General features: G+C 39.0%; 2 protein-coding genes across 5 annotated transcripts in view; one reads left to right on the top strand and one right to left on the bottom strand.

Moving 5' to 3' along the window:
• MTBP (MDM2 binding protein) overlaps nucleotides 1–17,859 on the bottom strand; it is a 77,729-nt gene extending 59,870 nt beyond the window's left edge. For 2 of the 4 annotated variants that reach the window (XR_012128392.1, XM_073230027.1), the window contains exons 1-4: nucleotides 17,648–17,787; nucleotides 16,778–16,858; nucleotides 5,352–5,425; nucleotides 5,107–5,258 (exon numbers count right to left, since the gene is read on the bottom strand). Coding sequence is in view for 3 of the 4 variants with exons in the window: in XM_073230027.1 (XP_073086128.1) it covers nucleotides 5,107–5,258; nucleotides 5,352–5,425; nucleotides 16,778–16,858; nucleotides 17,648–17,765 (425 nt within the window). In the remaining variant the exon portion in view is untranslated. Of the gene's footprint in view, nucleotides 1–5,106; nucleotides 5,259–5,351; nucleotides 5,426–16,777; nucleotides 16,859–17,647 lie in introns of all 4 variants that reach the window. The other 2 variants (XM_073230029.1, XM_073230028.1) reach the window with 2 other exon arrangements.
• A 69-nt stretch (nucleotides 17,860–17,928) lies between these two features.
• Nucleotides 17,929–18,820, top strand: part of MRPL13 (mitochondrial ribosomal protein L13) — a 51,047-nt gene continuing 50,155 nt past the window's right edge. The window contains exon 1 of the mRNA XM_037010874.2: nucleotides 17,929–18,146. Within this exon, the coding sequence (XP_036866769.2) occupies nucleotides 18,063–18,146 (84 nt within the window). The 5' untranslated portion in view covers nucleotides 17,929–18,062. The remainder of the gene's footprint in view (nucleotides 18,147–18,820) is intronic.

Here is an 18,820-nt window from a genome sequence, read left to right as displayed (position 1 = left end):
GTGGGACCCAAGCCCTTCCCCCACCCCAGCTCACCGGTAGGAGGAAGAGAAACGGAGCGGGGGAGGGGGTGGAAGCCTAGAACTGCTGAACACTGAGCCCTGGAGGTCTGCTTTGGGAGCAGAAATCTACAGTGTGGTGCTCTGGACGTTGGGGAGCTCAGACAGGTGGAGTGCTTGAGAGACACATTGCAGCCATTTGTGGAGGAGAGGATCCACACCCGGCCACTTGGGACAAAGGAAGGGCAGGCAGTTTGAGAGGCTTCCTAGCAGCGAAAGGGCTGCTGAAGGAGCAGAGTTTGCACGGAGCTTACTGCACAGGGGAGGGGAGAGCTGGACAAGGTTGTCTAGGCATGCTCTGCCCAGCTGGTTGGAAACTTTGAGGAGCTTCAGGCACTACATCCCCCTGGCTGCCTACTCACTTCTGAGGCCCCCCACTGTAACACGGAGCCTGCTGCGCCTTCCTCCTGGCCTGCCTGCTCTGGTTAGCAAACCGGCAATCACTGCACTGGTGTCAGACCAGCCAGAAGGCGGCTAAGCCTAAAACAGCTATAGACACAAAGCACAGAGGCTTATTACACCTGTGTGCTTGGACCACTGGCTCTGATACTTGCCACAGGCACTGCAGATGGAAATCAGGAAACAGATCTCTCCTCCCCCCAGGCACCAGCTCCACTCCACTATGGCCCCCAACCTCACTCCAGGGGCTGAGCAGCTCCAGAGACTGGAGCTTCTGGGCAATGGTGGGCACCACACAGAAATATGAAACACCAAAAGAACACGGTTCAGACCAAAATCTCACAAACCCCAGAAAATGGGCCTAATGAAACTGAACTCACCAATCTGCCTGAAAGAGAGTTCAAAATAAAAATCATGAACATGCTTATGGAGGTACAGAAAAATATTCAAGAACTCAGGAACGAATTTAAGTTAGAGATTCAACCATTAAGAAATTCCATATCTGAAATGAAACATACAATGGACAGACTGAAAAGCAGATTAGATGTAGTAGAAGAGATGGTAAATGGAATAGAAATTAGAGAAGAGGAATACAAAGAAGCTGAGGCACAAAGAGAAAAAAGAATCTCTAAGAATGAAAGAATATTGAGAGAAATGTGTGACCAATCCAAACGGAACAATATTCATATTATAGGGGTGCCAGAAGAAGAAGAGAGAGAAAAAGGGATAGAAAGTGTCATTGAAGAGTTAATTACTGAAAACTTCCCCAATCTGGGGAAGGAGATAATCTCTCAGGCCTTGGAGGTGCACAGATCTCCCAACACAAGGGACCAAAGAAAGACAACATCAAGACATATAATAATTAAAATGGCAAAGATCAAGGATAAAGACAGACTTTTAAAAGCAGCTAGAGAGAAAAAAAAGATCACATACAAAGGAAAACCCATCAGGCTATCATCAGACTTCTCAACAGAAATGTTACAGGCCAGAAGGGAGTGGCAAGATATATTTAATGCAATGAAGCAGAAGGACCTTGAACCAAGAATACTATACCTGGCAAGGTTATCATTTAAATTTGAAGGAGGGATTAAACAGTTTCCAGATAAACAAAAGTTGAGAGAATTTACCTCCCACAAACCATCTCTACAGTCTAATTTGGAGGAACAAAAAGAAGGACAAAAACCACATGATCATTTCCAAAGGTGCTGAAAAAGCATTTGAGAAAATGCAACATCCATTCATGATAAAAACTCTCAACAAAATGGGTATAGAGGGCAAGTACCTCAACATAATAAAGGCCATATGTGACAAGCCCACAGCCAACATTACACTTAGCAGTGAGAAGCTGAAAGCTTTTCCTTTAAGATCAGGAACAAGACAAGGATGCCCACTCTCCCCAGTTTTATTCAACTTAGTTCTGGAGGTCCTAGCCATGGCAATTAGACAACACAAAGAAATAAAAGGCATCCAGATTGGCAAGGAAGAAGTCAAACTGTCCCTGTTTGCAGATGATATGATATTGTACATAAAAAACCCTAAAGAACCCACCCAAAACTACTAGATCTAATATCTGAATTCAACAAAGTTGCGGGATACAAAATTAATACACAGAAATCTGTTGCTTTCCTATACACTAACGATGAACTAGCAGAAAGAGAAATCAGGAAAACAATTCCATTCACAATTGCATCAAAAAGAATAAAATACCTAGGAATAAACCAAACCAAGGAAGTGAAAGACCTATACCCTGAAAACTATAGGACAGTCTTAAAAGAAATTAAAGAGGACACTAATAAATGGAAATTCATCCCATGCTCTTGGCTAGGAAGAATTAATATTGTCAAAATGGCCATCTTGCCTAAAGCAATCCACAGATTCAATGCAACCCCTATCAAAATACCTATAGCATTCTTCAATGAACTAGAGCAAATAGTTCTAAAATTCATATGGAACCACAAAAGACCCCGAATAGCCTAAGCAATCCTGAGAAGGAAGAGTAAACAGGGGGAATTACGCTCCCTTAATTCAAGCTCTACTACAAAGCCACAGTAATCAAGACAATTTGGTACTGGCACAAGAACAGACCCATAGACCAGTGGAACAGACTAAAGAGTCCAGATATAAACCCAAGCATATATGGTCAATTAATATACGATAAAGGAGCCATGGATATACAATAGGGAAATGACAGCCCCTTCAACAGCTGGTGTTGGCAAAACTGGACAGCTACATGTAAGAGAATGAAAATGGATTATTGTCTAACCCTGTACAGAAAAGTAAACTCAAAATGGATCAAAGACCTGAATGTAAGTCATGAAACCATAAAACTCTTAGAAGAAAACATAGGCAAAAATCTCTTGGATATAAACATGAGCAACTTCTTCATGAACATATCTCTCTGGGCAAGGGAAACAAAAGCAAAAATGAATAAGTGGGACTATATGAAACTAAAAAGCTTCTGTACAGCAAAGGATACCATCAGTAGAACAAAAAGACATCCTACAGTATGGGAGAATATATTCATAAACAACAGATCTGATAAAGGGTTGACATCCAAAATATATAAAGAGCTCATGCACCTCAACAAACAAAAAGCAAAGAATCCAATAAAAAAATGGGCATAGGATCTGAACAAGACACTTTTCCAAAGCAATTCAGATGGCCAACAGACACATGAAAAGATGCTCCACATCACTAATCATCAGGGAAATGCAAATTAAAACCACAATGGGGTATCACCTCACACCAGTTAGGATGGCCAACATCCAAAAGACAAACAACAACAAATGTTGGTGAAGATGTGGAGAAAGCGGAACCCTCCTACACTGCTGGTGGGAATGTAAACTAGTTCAACCATTGTGGAAATCAGTATGGAGGTTTCTTAAAAAACTCAAAATAGAAATACCATTTGACCCAGGAATTCCACTCCTAGGAATTTACCCTAAGAATGCAGCAGCCTAGTTTGAAAAAGACATATGCACTCCTATGTTTATCGCAGCACTATTTACAATAGCCAAGAAATGGAAGCAACCCAAGTATCCATCAGTAGATGAATGGATAAAGAAGATGTGGTACATATACACAATGGAATATTATTCAGCAATAAGACAAAAACAAATCCTACCATTTGCAACAACATGGATGGAGCTAGAGGGTATTATGCTCAGTGAAATAAGCCAGGCAGAGAAAGACAAGTATCAAATGATTTCACTCATCTGTGGAGTATAAGAACAAAGAAAAAACTGAAGGAGCAAAACAGCAGCAGACTCACAGAACCCAAGAATGGACTAACAGTTACCAAAGGCAAAGGGACTGGGGAAGATGTGTGGGAAGGGAGGGATAAGGGGGAAAACAGGGCATTAGGATTAGCACACGTAGTGTAGGGGGTTGGGGATATAGGGAAGGCAGTAAATACAGAGAAGACAAGTAATGATTCTATAGCCTCTTACTATGCTGATGGACAGTGACTATAACGTGGTGTGGGGGGGGTCTTGATATTAGGGGAAGTCTAGTAATCATAATGTTCAAGTAATTGTACATTAATGATTAAAAAAAAACTCTATTAGTTTTATCCAGACAATGAATTTTTTTTCTCAAAATAGTTCCACAAAGGTACTTAAGTTCTTCATTATAAACCTTCCATTGTCTAAATAACTTAAGGCATCTTATGGTAAAGTAGTTTTCAAGCTCCCTCTTGTGGAAATAATTATTAGACCACTTACTAGAAATACTGACTTTTACACTCTTTTAATAGTAGTGGGAAAACATATGGATTGATAAGAGCTCTCAGTCTGGAGGGCACCTTAGAAATCATCTAAAAGGATCTCAACAACTATACGGATGAGAAAACAAAAGACCAGAGGAGTTAAGTAACTGGCCTATTTTACATAACTAGAGAGTAACTCCAACGACCCCTGGTTCAATGCTCTTTCCATAGTTCTACAATGTCTCTCTTCATTATCAGTACAAAAAAATACGATTTGAAAATAAAAACGAGGAATTTTTAAAGCCTACAGCAATTTATAGAAATAATATGTGACTACTAAAATAAAGTGGTTTTTTGCCATGAAATATTATGGAAGACTAAAATGAAAGGTATTAATTATGAGTCAGAGATGGGATATTTCACAAAGAAAAAAAGTTATCAACACTTATATCACCTATATCAACTTATACATTGTATCAGAATTCAAAAATCCCAACAGTGAATACAATCATCTATTTACTCCTCAAAAACTTTATGGGTTTTGAAGGCACCTGAAATGCTAAAGATAAACACAAATTAAAGAAATCATCTATTTCAGCCTCAAATAGTAAAATGAAAATGATAGTTTGGTTTGAAGCCAGTTATTAACCTTAAATCAAGTTTTTATTCAGGCTCTTAAAATATATTATCAGGTAGAATTTATCTTAAGGTGACATATCAATTAAACTAACACTTTTTATGATTTCTGCAACCTTAAGAAGCTAAATGTTTTCAGACACCAACTTTACATTTAAAGAATTTTATTCAAATAAAAGTCCAAATTGCCTATCTTCCAAAATGAAGAGTTGAAAATTTCAATTAAATAAAATTCCCTGACTATAGCTGCTAAAATACTGTCTACTATAAAATATTTTGAAGACATTATAAAAAGCATATAAGCATACTCAGCCAAGGATAATGATTCTCTGCTATTACTATCTTCTTCTTCAAAACACTCAACAGCACTCAAACATTCTTCGATATTTGTTTGAAGAACATCTTCAATTTCACCTTTTTCTGTACCAAAATGAATCTCTTCCCAGTCAGAACTGCAAAACTAATATATCAAGATTGCATTAAATAATGGGTTTATGGAATTATTTATATTAACAAAGACATTAACTAATGACTATATTTTTATTTGTATTACCTGATAAAATCCACATATTGCCTGTACTGCAAAGAACCACTTCTTGGAACCAGGTATACCGCCCGCTGAACAAGCTTGAAAACAAATTACATTTATTAGAAGAAAGGCACAACATAAATAAGCAGATGTTAGTTATTAGTTACAGCATGTATACTCAGAGAATTATACAAGTTTATACACATTATGTAGCCCCCCAAGTTTTATATTTATGTGTGTGTATAATACATGTATGTACATTAAAAATTTGGACCTTTTTAAAATCTCCACTGAAAATTCGAACAGAATAATCTGCCAAAAGAGCAACATTTTTCACTCACAATGAACACTTTGCTCTAGTCACAATTCAAAATCCATATTATTGTTTTAATCATTGTTTTCAAACATGAAAATCTACTATAAAAAATGTTGGAAAATACACCCACTCAATTACTACTGACTCATATTACACCATATAAGGTATTTTAGGGAAAACGATTCCCTCTTCAAAGGCCATGTACATCTCTGCTTGGCTGCAGAGAAAGACGTTAAAGAGTAACTATAGCCTAAAGATAAGGAAAATATGTTTCTAGGAGGTTGGAATGTTACACGAGGATATTAAATTAAGGATCACCCCGGGGTGCATGTCAGAAGAACTATAAAGAATTAGGAGCTGTGTAGAGAAATTGGAGTCCAAAGATAGAGAAGCAATTGTGGTGAGTGAGGCTTAACTCATGGACACTAGATAAGATGCTAAGTGCTTATAACCTCTTTCTGCCAACAATACCAGAAAGACTTCACCTCCTACTTCCTTAAGACAATAGAAACCATTAGGTTATAACTCCCAGAACATCCAGTCAGCAAACATATAACCCTACTTAATGATCCATTAAAGTCTTTCCTCATTCCTTCCTGTTTACGCGTAGAGACACTGCCTTTTGTATTCAAAGTTATCCCTCAGATTTTCACTGGGACCCCAGGCCACTGATTACATTATCCTTCTTGCATTTTCAATCTCTCCCCCTCGGTCAGTTCCTTCCCATTAGCATTTAAATTTGCATAAGTGTTCATCAAAAATGTTAAGTTCAGTTCCCTTTTCCAGTTGCCATTATATTCCTTTCCCTACTCTTTTTCAAGGATATACTTTCAAAAGCAGGATACACTTAACTGTCTCCATTTCCTCGTCATCTTTCTACTCCCTAACAAATCCATTTCAGTCATATTTTTGTCTCCAACATGCCACTGTAACCACACTCACCAAAGTGACCAATACCTAACATATTACTAAATCTAACAGATGATTCTTAATTCCATTGTTACTTGACCTCTCAGCAAAAGGGTAAGAAAGGAAAAAAAGATGTCACAGATGACTTTCCCCTTTAAACATCTGTCTTCCGGGGAACCTTTAATTACTGGGATTCAGTTTGAGATTTTCAACTCTATTCATAATCTATAAGTAATCCCATCCTTTCTCATGGATTGAATTGACATCTCCATATTGATGATTCTATGATCTGTATCTCCAGCCTTACTCTACCTTTTGAGTTCTAGACCCAAGTATCCAACTTTTACAAACCATTTCATTTGGGCATCTTACAGGCAACTAACCACATGTTCTAAACTGAACATGTCGTGTTCCCTCCAAATCTAATTCTTCCACTAAATGCCATCATCTACGCTATTGCCTCAACCAGAAATCTAATGTCATCCTTGATTCTTTCCTCACTCTTCCCTTCTCTTAAATCACAAGAGTCCAACGCTAAGTCAGGCGAGCCAGACCACCATAATTTTCTTCAGTACTATCCATTTTCCTCCATCCTTGCTGTCTCTCATTTCTTAGCTACTATTTTGCAGCAGCCCCCTCATATCTATAAATCTGTCTACAATACTGTAGTCAGAACACTTCCATAACACATATCTGATCATGTCTCTTCCTTCATTAAAGACCTTAACAGCTGCCAGTTACCGTTAGGAAAATGTCCAAACACCCTGACATGATTTACAAAGTCCTCTGCAGAACTTATGTATACCTCTCCAGTCTTATATCAATTATAATCATATTGCGCTTCCAATTCCTTGGACTCGCCATATTACTGAAAGCAATAATGTAAGCATGGTAGGAAATTCAATACAGGCAGTTCTGAAATGCAGTTTCAGTTACCATGGTTTAAATAACACCAGTTTCCCCAAACCAGAGTTCAACTTCCAGTTGCCATGTTAATTAACTGTAATTGTATAAAGTAACTTCAATGCTAGCTTTTCAGATGACAAATCACTACATAAATAAAAGACATGTATCTTAAAGTGACCAATCACATTACCACTTTCAAAGTTTGTGGCTGATTGATCACGGTACATCTGTTACGCAATGCACACGCAGATGGCAAAAGATGTGATTGTGTTGCCTCCTTATCTCCTAGTGATAAAATCATGTGATATTTTATAAAATGGATAATAAGAAGGAATTGGCAAAAGAAAAAAAAATGAAAGCACAGAAAAAACTAAAAGGTGGATAATGCTGAAAATGATATTAACCCTAATATAAATGGACTCTAGAAATAGCTGCTGTAATAAAAAACATTGGGACAGAATGGAAGATATCCAGGAGAAAATGATGCTGGCAAAAACCAGAGCATCAAAGGAACTCAGATATTTCACAATATTAAAAGTGCAAAGGGTAAAACTTTGGAAGCTAACACACATACAGGAGTGTGACAATTTGCCAAAACACTGAAAAGATCCTTTCTGTATTTGTAAGTTATATGATCATGAAAAGATAGCAAGCACTGATAGTTTTTTTCAAAGAAATGAAATACTTTAATTCTCAATGTTCCTAATGTTTTAAATTACAGTATGAAGTGTATGAAAGAAATAGTTTTATTATTTCCCTCTCACTTGTAACCAACAATAAGAGAGTTTTTAATGTTTTGACAAAAAAAGTCTTGGAACAATTGTAACTTGCACTGTCATTTATACAGTCTCACATTTACCATGCAAACAAGGATTGCCTGCATGAAAAATGTCTATCCACCTAATGGAAAGTGAAAGTTATCATGAGAACTCTCAGAATGATCCCAATAGATTTTTTACATATAAATTAAAAGAACAAATTACAGTATTAGTAGTACTGACTGAGGGGCTCTCTTGTTCCTTCCCGGCATGAGCCAGGAGCTCTTTCCTCTCACTTTATTTCTAAATAAAAGCCTCTGCCCTGGCTCTCCTACCTTGGGTGTTTGCTGAATTCATTCTTCAACTCCAAAAACAAGAACCCCGGCATCATCTTTGGGGGCTTGTCCGGGATAACTTTGGAGGTGAGTATTGGCATCTCAGCCTGCCTTTTGCTTTCACTGTCCTTCTAGAAGGACGCCATCTATGGCACACAACATCGGGCACTTGTCAGCCACTTAAATGGGACTAGCCCAGCTGCCATTCTCAAAGTCTCAAGCAACAGGTTCCCCTGTGTCTCCCTCACAGAGAAAAGGCTGACCAGGTGTCACAAACCTGTCTTTCTCTCTTCCAGATGGGAGCTTCCTCTTCAAGGTTAAAGCCCAACAGGCCTCTGGCATGCATTCTAAAGAACTGGGAGCAATTTGATCCCTAGACCCACTGAAAAAGAAGTACCTTATCTTCTGCACACAAGCCTGGCCTCAATACAAACTCTCTGATTAGAAAGGCTTGATCCCTGAGAGAAGTATACAATATAATAAGGTTATGCAGCTACACATATTTTGATGCAAAGAAGGGAAATGGTAAAAAAATCCCGTAGACTACAATATGGAACTACTTTCTAAATTATTTTGGTGGAAATCTATTGTACTAATTGGGTTCATCATTATCTTCAAAAATTGGGAGGTTTTTAAACTAGACTCCCTGAAATGGAAGAAATGCATCTTCTGCAATACAGCCTGGCTTTAAATGACTAGAGCTAGAATTGTACTTGCATTTCATTTCCAGCCCCCTGGACACACACACAGTCCCTATCAGTTCAGAGCTTTAATCGGCCCTGTTAGTCTGGAGCCATCTAAACCTTAACCTAGTTATGTAAACTGCTTGCCCTTAGAATGCATTCTTGAAAACTGAGATACTTTTAATGAGATAAGCTAAAAAGAAAGAAGGCAACTGAATATTAGCAATTCAAATCTGTATCAGTTATCTGTCTGTGTATATGTTCTTTTATGAAAAGTGTTGCTAACTATAGTAATTATGTCTCAATCTTTTTGTGTGTCTAAGTGTGTAAATGAAAAATATTTTTCTACCTCTGGATGGTATTAATAAGAATTGATTTAAAGACAAGAGCTTGTAAAAATTGGGCATTCTAAAACTTCCAGAAAATTCTAATAGAAGATATTAAGCATTAATGCTAATTTATGTTGAACTGAAATGGACATGTCCTTATGGTTATCAGCTGCCTAAGTTTACCTTAAGTCATTTAAGTTGATGTTGTCTGTTAAATATTTCAAAAATAAAAGACTTAGAGGCTTGACTTTGTCTAATGTTCAGTAAAGATTTTGTAAGTAATCTAGCATAGTTGTTAGGAGTGAGTAAACTAAGTGTAGCAAGTGAACATCTTAGTAATAATTGTGTGTTATAGTGTGTTACAGTGTATATACCTACAAACAGCCTGAGAATCTTTGTGGTAACCTAAAACCTTAAAGTTTTGCTAAGTTAAGTAGACATACTTTGTGCTTAGTGAGAAATTGTGCTACAAATAAAGCTCATGGTTACAGAAATTATAAAATGTGTTCATAAATTTTTCAATCTGAAGAATGCTAGTGTAACAGTTTACAATAGCCTACTTCTCAGTGTTCACTGAAATTTAAGGTTCCTAATGGTTTTAGGTTCTAATTAAAACTGCTTAAATAAGGAAAACATTTCTGTATGCTAAAAGATGTGTGTTTTAATAAGAGAAGTTATAAGGAATGGAAATTCATTTTGTTGAGGGTAAAAGAAGGTAACTGCTCTAAAGCACAGCTGTTTATTTAAAGAGGGAGAACTCTGAACATAAAAGGGAAGTTGTAGAAAGCTTGTGGAAAATTTGATATAGTCCTGCTATGTGAAATTAAAGCAAATGAGTCTCAATATCAAGTACACAGCAAAATTAGAATTTTGTTTACAGTTAAAAAGACAAAGTTTTCTTAAACTGTCTGCTCTTAATGTTGAAAGATTGCAAAGGGTTTTCTAATTGTTTTATCAAAGCAGTTTCTCATGCTTAAAATATCAATGAGTTGTCTAAGTACTGTGTAACCTTCTGTATTTGCCTTTAATCTTTTATTGTCATTCTGATTAAACAGATAAGTATTGTTTCATAGTTACCTATGATTCTATTTAGGCAAGTGACTTAAAAACTTTCTTCTGACAGCATCTCAGAATCAAATTCAAAAAGGTGTTTTTACATCTAGTTAACTCTGATATTTTCCAGAGGGCCCCTGGAACATGTCAGAGGAATTTTTTCTCATTGGGGAAATTATGTAGCTAATTCAGCTTATTTATCTGATATATAATTACCTGCTTAATTACCTGGAAAGCACTGTCAAAAGGAATGATGCTAAACTTTGTTACTGAATGTTTTGTGTTACAGAAATATCCAAATTTACTTATGTCAACTGTCTTATAGTAAGCTCTCAACAGATCTTGAGCCATTGTCATTTGTAAGTCTTTTGTCATTTATAGTCACTGTTTTATTACTCCTAAACTAGTAAAGAACTAGATTTCAGCAGAACAGGTATTGGTTACATAAGATTAAGTAAACTAAGGAAGATGATTTTGTGACTTTTTGTTTCAAATGTTGCTGATAAAGTGTTTTAAGCTTTTTCTCTTAAGGTGACAACAGTTTAGTAAATGATAATACCTTTATAAGCAGAATTGAAACATTTATCTTTCTCTCTACCTGATCCCTCCAGAATTTAAAAACTCTCAGTGACTGTTTTTATATTTCATGGCAGTATGTTTATTTGCATAAGTTCAATAAGAATCTACTTTCCTTGTAAGAGGACCAATTAAAAACACTGGTTATATTACCAAGGCTTTAACTGGAATGTTATAACAGAGACACATGTGCAAACCCAGATATGAACAGACAGCTTGAAGGAACTAAGGTTGACTTTATAAAGCCAACAAAGCTCTTGGAAAAACTGGCCTGGTATCTTGCTTACAGAGTTCCTAGCAGCCTTACCAGGTGAGTAAGGAAGGTCACTTCCTGGCAGGTGCAGGAACCTCAGAATGTCTTGGGGACCTCAAGAAGAGAAGAATTCACCCAAATCTTCAGGTACTGCAAGCAAAACCTGACGGCAAGTCTGGCTTGGCTTTCTGGCCTTGAGAGGCCTTTAAAAGTCGAATCTGAAGTTCCTTATAAAAAGTTCCAGCAAAGCACATTTAAAAGAGCCTATGTAATCAGTTGCTCTTCTTTCTGCCCTTATGCAAATAATCAAGTCAAGTGTTAATTATTTTCTTAATCTGGTTACTTCTAATAAAAATGAGGGTGATTTTAGAGAAAAATATTGTTTCAGTAATGCAGCCTTATCTATATTAAACCCTAATACTAGTCATCTAGTCATTGGGACATAAACTAGATCCAGAATTCTAGTTTATTCAAAATATTTGGGTATGATTCTCCATATGTTTTAGTTTTCTCAAATCATTTCAATAAAAGTTTTACTATTTCTATTCCTCATATTCACCCATGCATTCTTAATCTTGTCAAGTTGATCCAAAATAGAAAATCCAACTCCACATGTTACTACTTAACCTAATAACACAATTTGTTCTATCTTGCCTAGAAGCCATAGAACTGCAAATAGTAATAGAAATGGAACCCGGAATAGAAGTGCCCATCTTCCAAGGCCCTCTCAACTGACCAGTGATGGAGACCTAACTGCACCCCTTACTGACCCCCTTTCAGCGCAAAGCAGGCACAGCAGTCTTTGCCCCCTTTCCCTAGCAGTAGCTAGGGTTTCCATCTGTAGAGGGGGGAATGAGACGGGAACCGTAGGTGTAGTCAGAGTAGGGTGAGGACCTCCGGAAAAAGCAAAGCAGGATAGTTACAGTCAAAGCAATGTAACAATGTAAAGAAGTCCCTATGAAACTGGGTTAAGCATTATGCAAAGTCAAGATCACACTAATTCTCTAGGGTAAAAATACCAGACTAGGAATATAGATGTCTTCAGTGAGATTAGTTAAAAGTCAAAAGGCCAGGAGCAACTTGGCCTGGAATGTTTGAGATACCACAAGGGTATCTCAGCATAACCTGTGACTTCACTGTAAAAGGCTCTGGCAAACAGACAATAACCCAGCCCACCTTGAGGGCAGGGCAGGTGGTACATACCCCTAAGCCTTTTTTCCCCCAAATCCTCAACTGCCTATAAATCCCCTGGACAATGCACCACCCTGGTCTCTCTTGTCCCCTCCTAGTGTGAGCCAGGAGCTCTTTCCTCTCACTTTATTTCTAAATACTCTGGCTCTCCTAAAAAAAAAAAAAATAGTACTGACTGACTGAAATTACACTGACTTGAAAAATTAACAAAGAGTACTACTGGACCTTGGTAAACAGGCTAGGACAGCACATACATAGCAGAAATCATTTCCCAAAGGTGATAACTGAAACCCAAGACAAGAAGTTCTCTAATGAAGAAGAGAAAGGAACAGACTGTATAGTCGTGGGTACTATAAAGTTATCAAAATGGGCACATTGGAAGAACACCAAGATGGCGACGTGAGTAGAGCAATGGAAATCTCCTCCCAAAACCATATATATTTTTGAAAATACAACAAATACAACTATTCCTAAAAGAGAGACCAGAAGATACAGGACAACAGCGAGACTACATCTACACCTGCGAGAACCCAGTGCATTGTGAAGGGGGTAAGATACAAGCTGTGGCCCGGCGGGACCCGAGCGCCCCTCACCCCAGCTCCTGGCGGGAGGAGAGGAGTCGGAGCAGGGAGGGAGAGGGAGCCCAGGACTGCTAAACACCCAGCCCTAGCCATCTGCACCAGAGCACAGACACACAGTGTGTGAGATGCTGGATACTAGGCAAACAGGACACTAAGACCTATAAGCAGGTCCCCGCAGCAAGCGCCCCTGGGACAAAGAAAAGCGAGTGCTTTCTGGAAGTCTTGAAGGGACAGGGACCCCACAGCTGGATGGAAGCATCCCAGGACCCTTAGCCATCTGGGAATCCCAGGGAACTCTGGGCACCCTAACCCTCTGGGCGGCAGTGCAGTTCGGAGGCCCCTCACAGTGATAAACAGCCTCCTGCCCGTTTCCCCTCCAACATGGCTCCGCCATATTGGAGCAGCAGAATGAGGCAGGCCACGCCCACAGCAACCGCAGAGCTCCACAGAGGCTGGGCAAGAATTAGAAACCCCATCTGCATGCAGCTACCCAGCACAAGCCGCTACGGGTCGCTGTTCTCCCAGGAGAGGAAGGCCACAAACCAGCAGGAAGGGACTTTCTCTAAGCCAACACATGCGCCAGCTCCCCACAAATACCTCTATCGCTTTTAAAAGGCAGAAGAATTTGATACAGACCAAGATCACAGAAGCAAACCCTGAGAAGGAGATAGACCTAAGCAATCTCCCTGAAAAAGAATTAAAAATAAAGCTCATAACCATGCTGATGGAGCTGCAGAGAAATATGCAAGAGCTAAGGGATGATGTCAGGAAGGAGATTACAGAAATGAAACAATCTCTGGAAGGATTTATAAGCAGAATGGATAAGATGCAAGAGGCCATTGATGGAATAGAAACCAGAGAACAGGAATGCATAGAAGCTGACACAGAGAGAGATAAAAGGATCTCCATGAATGAACTGTGGGACTAATACAAAAGGAACAATATCCGTATTATAGGGGTACCAGAAGAAGAAAAGAGAGAAAAAAGGATAGAAAGTGTATTTGAAGAAATAATTGCTGAAAACTTCCCCAAACTGCGGAAGGAAATAATCGATCAGACCAAAGATACACAGAACCCCCAACACAAGGGACCCAAGAAGGACAACACCAAGACACATAATAATTAAAATGGCAAAGATCAAAGACAAGGACAGAGTATTAAAGGCAGCCAGAGAGAGAAAAAAGGTCACCTACAAAGGAAAACCCATCAGGCTATCATCAGACTTCTCAACAGAAACATTACAGGCCAGAGAGAATGGCATGATATATTTAATGCAATGAAACAGAAGGGCCTTGAACCAAGAAAACTGTATCCAGCACAATTATCATTTACATATGAAGGAGGGATTAAACAATTCCCAGACAAGCAAAAGTTGAGAGAATTTGCCTCCCACAAACCACCTCTACAGGATATTTTAGAGGGACTGCTCTAGATGGGAGCACTCCTAAGACTAAACAGATGTCACCAGAGAAAATAAAATCACAGCAAAGAAAGAAGACCAACCAAATACTAACTAAAGGCAAAAGATAAAATCAACTACCCACAAAAGCAGTTAAAGGAAACACAAAAGAGCACAGAATAAAACAACCAACATAAAAAGAATGGAGGAGGAGGAATAAGAAGGGAGAAAAATAATCACCAGACAGTGTTTAAAATAGCTCAATAAGCGAGTTAAGTTAGACAGTAAGATACTAAAGAAGATAACCTTGAACCTTTTGTAACCATGAATCTAAAGCCTGCAATGGCAATAAGTACATAGCTTTCAATAATCACCCTAAATGTAAATGGATTGAATGCACCAATCAGAAGACATAGAGTAATAGAATGGATAAAAAAGCAAGACCCATCTCTATGCTGCTTGCAAGAGACTCACCTCAAACCCAAAGACATGCACAGACTAAAAGCCAAGGGATGGAAAAAGATATTTCATGTAAACAACAGGGAGAAAAAAAGCGGGTGTAGTAGTAGTAGCAGACAAAATAGACCTCAAAAGAAAGAAAGTAACAAAAGATAAAGAAGGACATTACATAATGAGAAAGGGCTCAGTCCAACAAGAGGATATAACCATTATAAATATATATGCACCCAACACAGGAGCACCAACATATGTGAAACAAATACTAACAGAACTAAAGGAGGAAAGAGAATGCAATGCACTCATTTTAGGAGACTTCAACACGCCACTCACTCCAAATGATAATCTACTGGACAGAAAATAAGTTAGGACACAGAGGCACTGAACAACACACCAGAACAGATGGACCTAATAGACATCTGTAGAACTCTACATCCAAAAGCCACTATTTACAATAGCCAAGAAATGGAAGCAACCTAAGTGTCCATCATTAGATGAATGGATAAAGATGTGGTACATATACACAATGGAATATTATTTAGCCATAAGAAGAAAACAAATCCTACCATATGCAACAACATGGATGGAGCTCGAGGGTATAAATAAGTCAGGCAGAGAAAGACAAACACCAAATGATTTCACTCATATGTGGAGTAAAGGAACAAAGAAAGACTGAAGGAACAAAACAGCAGCAGAATCACAGAACCCAAGAATGGACTAACAGTTACCAAAGGGAAAGGGACTGGGGAAGATGGGAGGGAAGGGAGGGATAAGAGTGGGGAAAAAGAAAGGGGGTATTACGATTAGCATGTATAATGTTGGGGGGCGGTCACAGGGAGGGCTGTGCAACACAGAGAAGACAAGTAGTGATTCTACAGCATCTTACTACGCTGATGGACAGTGACTATAGTGGGGTTTGTGGGGGGGACTTGGTGAAGGGGGGACCCTAGTAAACATAATGTTCTTCATGTAATTGTAGATTAATGACAACAATAACAGCAACAAAAAAATGGGTACATTCTCCCTAGCATCTCCAGAAACTTCCTTCAGCTTTAGGCCTTGGTCTGTTTTAGCATCTCCATTTTCTCAGCCTTGGATGACACTCTCAGGAAGAGGCTAAGAAGAGAAAGGGAAAGATGTTAACTATCAAAGAAATAGATGGATTTGTATAATCTCAATAAAAACCAAAGGAGAAAAGTTTTTTACAAAGTAAGAGGTGGTCAAAAAAAGTGAAATACTTTGAAAAAATTAAAGCAGACAAGAATGGAGCAAAAAATCACTGTGTTTAACAATTATGAAGTGCTTTTAAGAGAATCCATACGAGAGGTAAGGATGGAAAAAACTGGTCAAGAAATAGGTGTAAGAGCATTAATAATGTATTTGTACTCAGGACACAATCATAAATGCTCCTTAAAACGCCACATTGCCCTATTTATATGGAGCTAAAGAAGAACAAGAAAATCTCATAAAGGAATGAAACTCAAGTTTAGAACCTAAAATAATTTTCATAACTATTTTATGACATTGAAGCATCAGGGAAAGAGGGATAACATCTTTTTTCAGTTTGTATTTCCTTAGTTACTTCCCTGTCCCAGTGACTTCTACTCCATTAACAGGTATTTCTTGTACTCCTAAGTGACCAAATTAAGTTTATTTCCAATACAAATGCTGTGCCCTAGGAAAGAAGGGTTTATGTTATACTTACCGGGAAAGGTACTGTCTTCTGGATTAATTGAAGCACTGATACTTCTTTTCAGGAGGTAATAGACATTTGCTGCTGTTAAGTCTGAGAAAGAAAAGACAAACTAACTCAGTGAGCTCGAGTTATGCAATCTAGGCGTATTCCAATTCCACCATTAGAGACTCTCAAGAATAATAGGTTATACATAAAAGAACTACACACTCTGTTCAAGATTTGAATAATAAATCTAATGCAAGCAGAGAAAACAGGAAAGGCTCCCAGTTTGTATATGCTAGCCAGTTGACACAAATCCAGAATTTCCCCAAAAGAACAATTCTAAGCATAGAAGGGAAAACCTTTCACTCCTCAAATTGTCTGCTAAATTAAAACAAGTAAATAAATAAACGCTATATAGATTCCAGACAGGAGCAACACAGCAGTGCAATCTCTAACGGTTATTTTAACTTCTGTTTTAAATTTATCATTTGCTTTTTAACTTGGTTCAAGTGCAGGAAGTTTCCTCCCTTTAGAATCTAATTTCTAGCTGAGTAAGACCCTTTGCCCTTGTTCATTTACGTATTACCTGCATTTGGAATACAAGAGGTAGAAATACCCGTTGTATGCATGTCTTTCCAAAAAGCAGGAATTCCATTACTAAGGCACAGATAATTTATTCGATTAAATTTTCACTGTGCCAAGAACTTCTGAGAGCTGGAGTCTTGTACTCACAAATTTGTCCCTGTTTGTTCACGCTGATATTTTCAGCCCTCAGTAGGTCGATCGCAGATAGTCACAGCTTCCATGGATAACTCAGGATCCAAGTCTCGATCACAAAACCCAAGTTTCTTCCCGTCCCCGCAAGCTTTTCCCGCTCCCGCTCCGCCCAGCGCTTACCCGACTGCTTCTCCGTACCCTCAAAGGACGACACCCCAGGCCCATGCTCCGCCTCCCCAGCCGCTGCCGATGGGACTTTTCCTTCCCCCCAGATCACCAGTAGCAGGTACCGATCCATCTCAGAGCTCGGTGTTTCCACATCCAAACAACCGCGCGCTGCTTATGCGCTTCCGGTTCCCTTCTTCTTAGGTCGGCTGGAAATTGTGCGTCCTCGGTCGGTTTTCCGCAGCTTTTCCAGGAAGCGGATTCGTTTCGGGAGTTATTCTCTCGATAACTACATTATTTCCTCCCCTCATGACGAAATTGCTACCGTGGGAAGAGTGAAGGAGACCCAGGGAAAAGGGAAAAACTGACGATTGCTGGTTGGCGTAGGAACTGTGATGTTTGGGTATATGCGTTTCTCGCCGAGCCAATAATGCTGCGGGTCTGGCCTTGGATCCTGCCAGAAGGACGGTCCTGCTGGTGGGGAAGCATGTCGAGTTTCTCTAGGGCGCCCCAGGTGAGACCGGACTCTTGTGCTTGATGGGATTCACTGGCAGAAGGAAGTCAGGGGCTCTGGCGGATTTAGTGAAACTTGAGTTGGCAGGAAATCCGAGCCCTTGGCCAGGAGATGCGTCGGGATAGCATAACGAGGTCGTGTGTCTGGCCACCACTTGGCTGTCGTTCTCTTGGTACTCTTCCTCTCTCCTCTTTTCGGTCAGCCCTTTTCATGCCTTTTTTCCCGGAAGGCGTATATGGAGAGAAGATCAGAGAGGTAATAAGGTGGACCACTTAGGACATTGTGGACCATTGTTAGAATTTTTATTTTTTTCTGAGTAAAATAAGGATATGTTGGAGGGTTTTGAGCTAAGGAGTAACATGATCTCACTTAGGTGTTAAAAGGAGCACTCTGGCTGCTGACTCAAGAATAGACTGTCCATAGATGGGGATTGGTGGAGGATAGAAGCAAAGAATCCATCTGGAGGCTGTTGCAATAATCCAGGCTAGACATGATAGTGGCGCAAACCAAACTAGTAAGAGGGTAGTGTTGGAAAGTGGTCAGGTTCTGTTTGAAGGTGGAGCCAATAGGATTTCTTGGAGGATTCATTGAATGTGAGCCGACAGCAAGAAAAGAAACAAGGATTACTCCCCAATTTTTTGTTTTTTTCAACAACTGGAACAGTGTGCCATCAA

Source organism: Manis javanica, chromosome 2 (assembly GCF_040802235.1).
Source record: "Manis javanica isolate MJ-LG chromosome 2, MJ_LKY, whole genome shotgun sequence".
In the NCBI taxonomy this organism is placed as follows: domain Eukaryota; kingdom Metazoa; phylum Chordata; class Mammalia; order Pholidota; family Manidae; genus Manis; species Manis javanica.
Note: the sequence above shows the minus strand (reverse complement) of the source record. Positions and strands in the feature narration are given on the sequence as shown.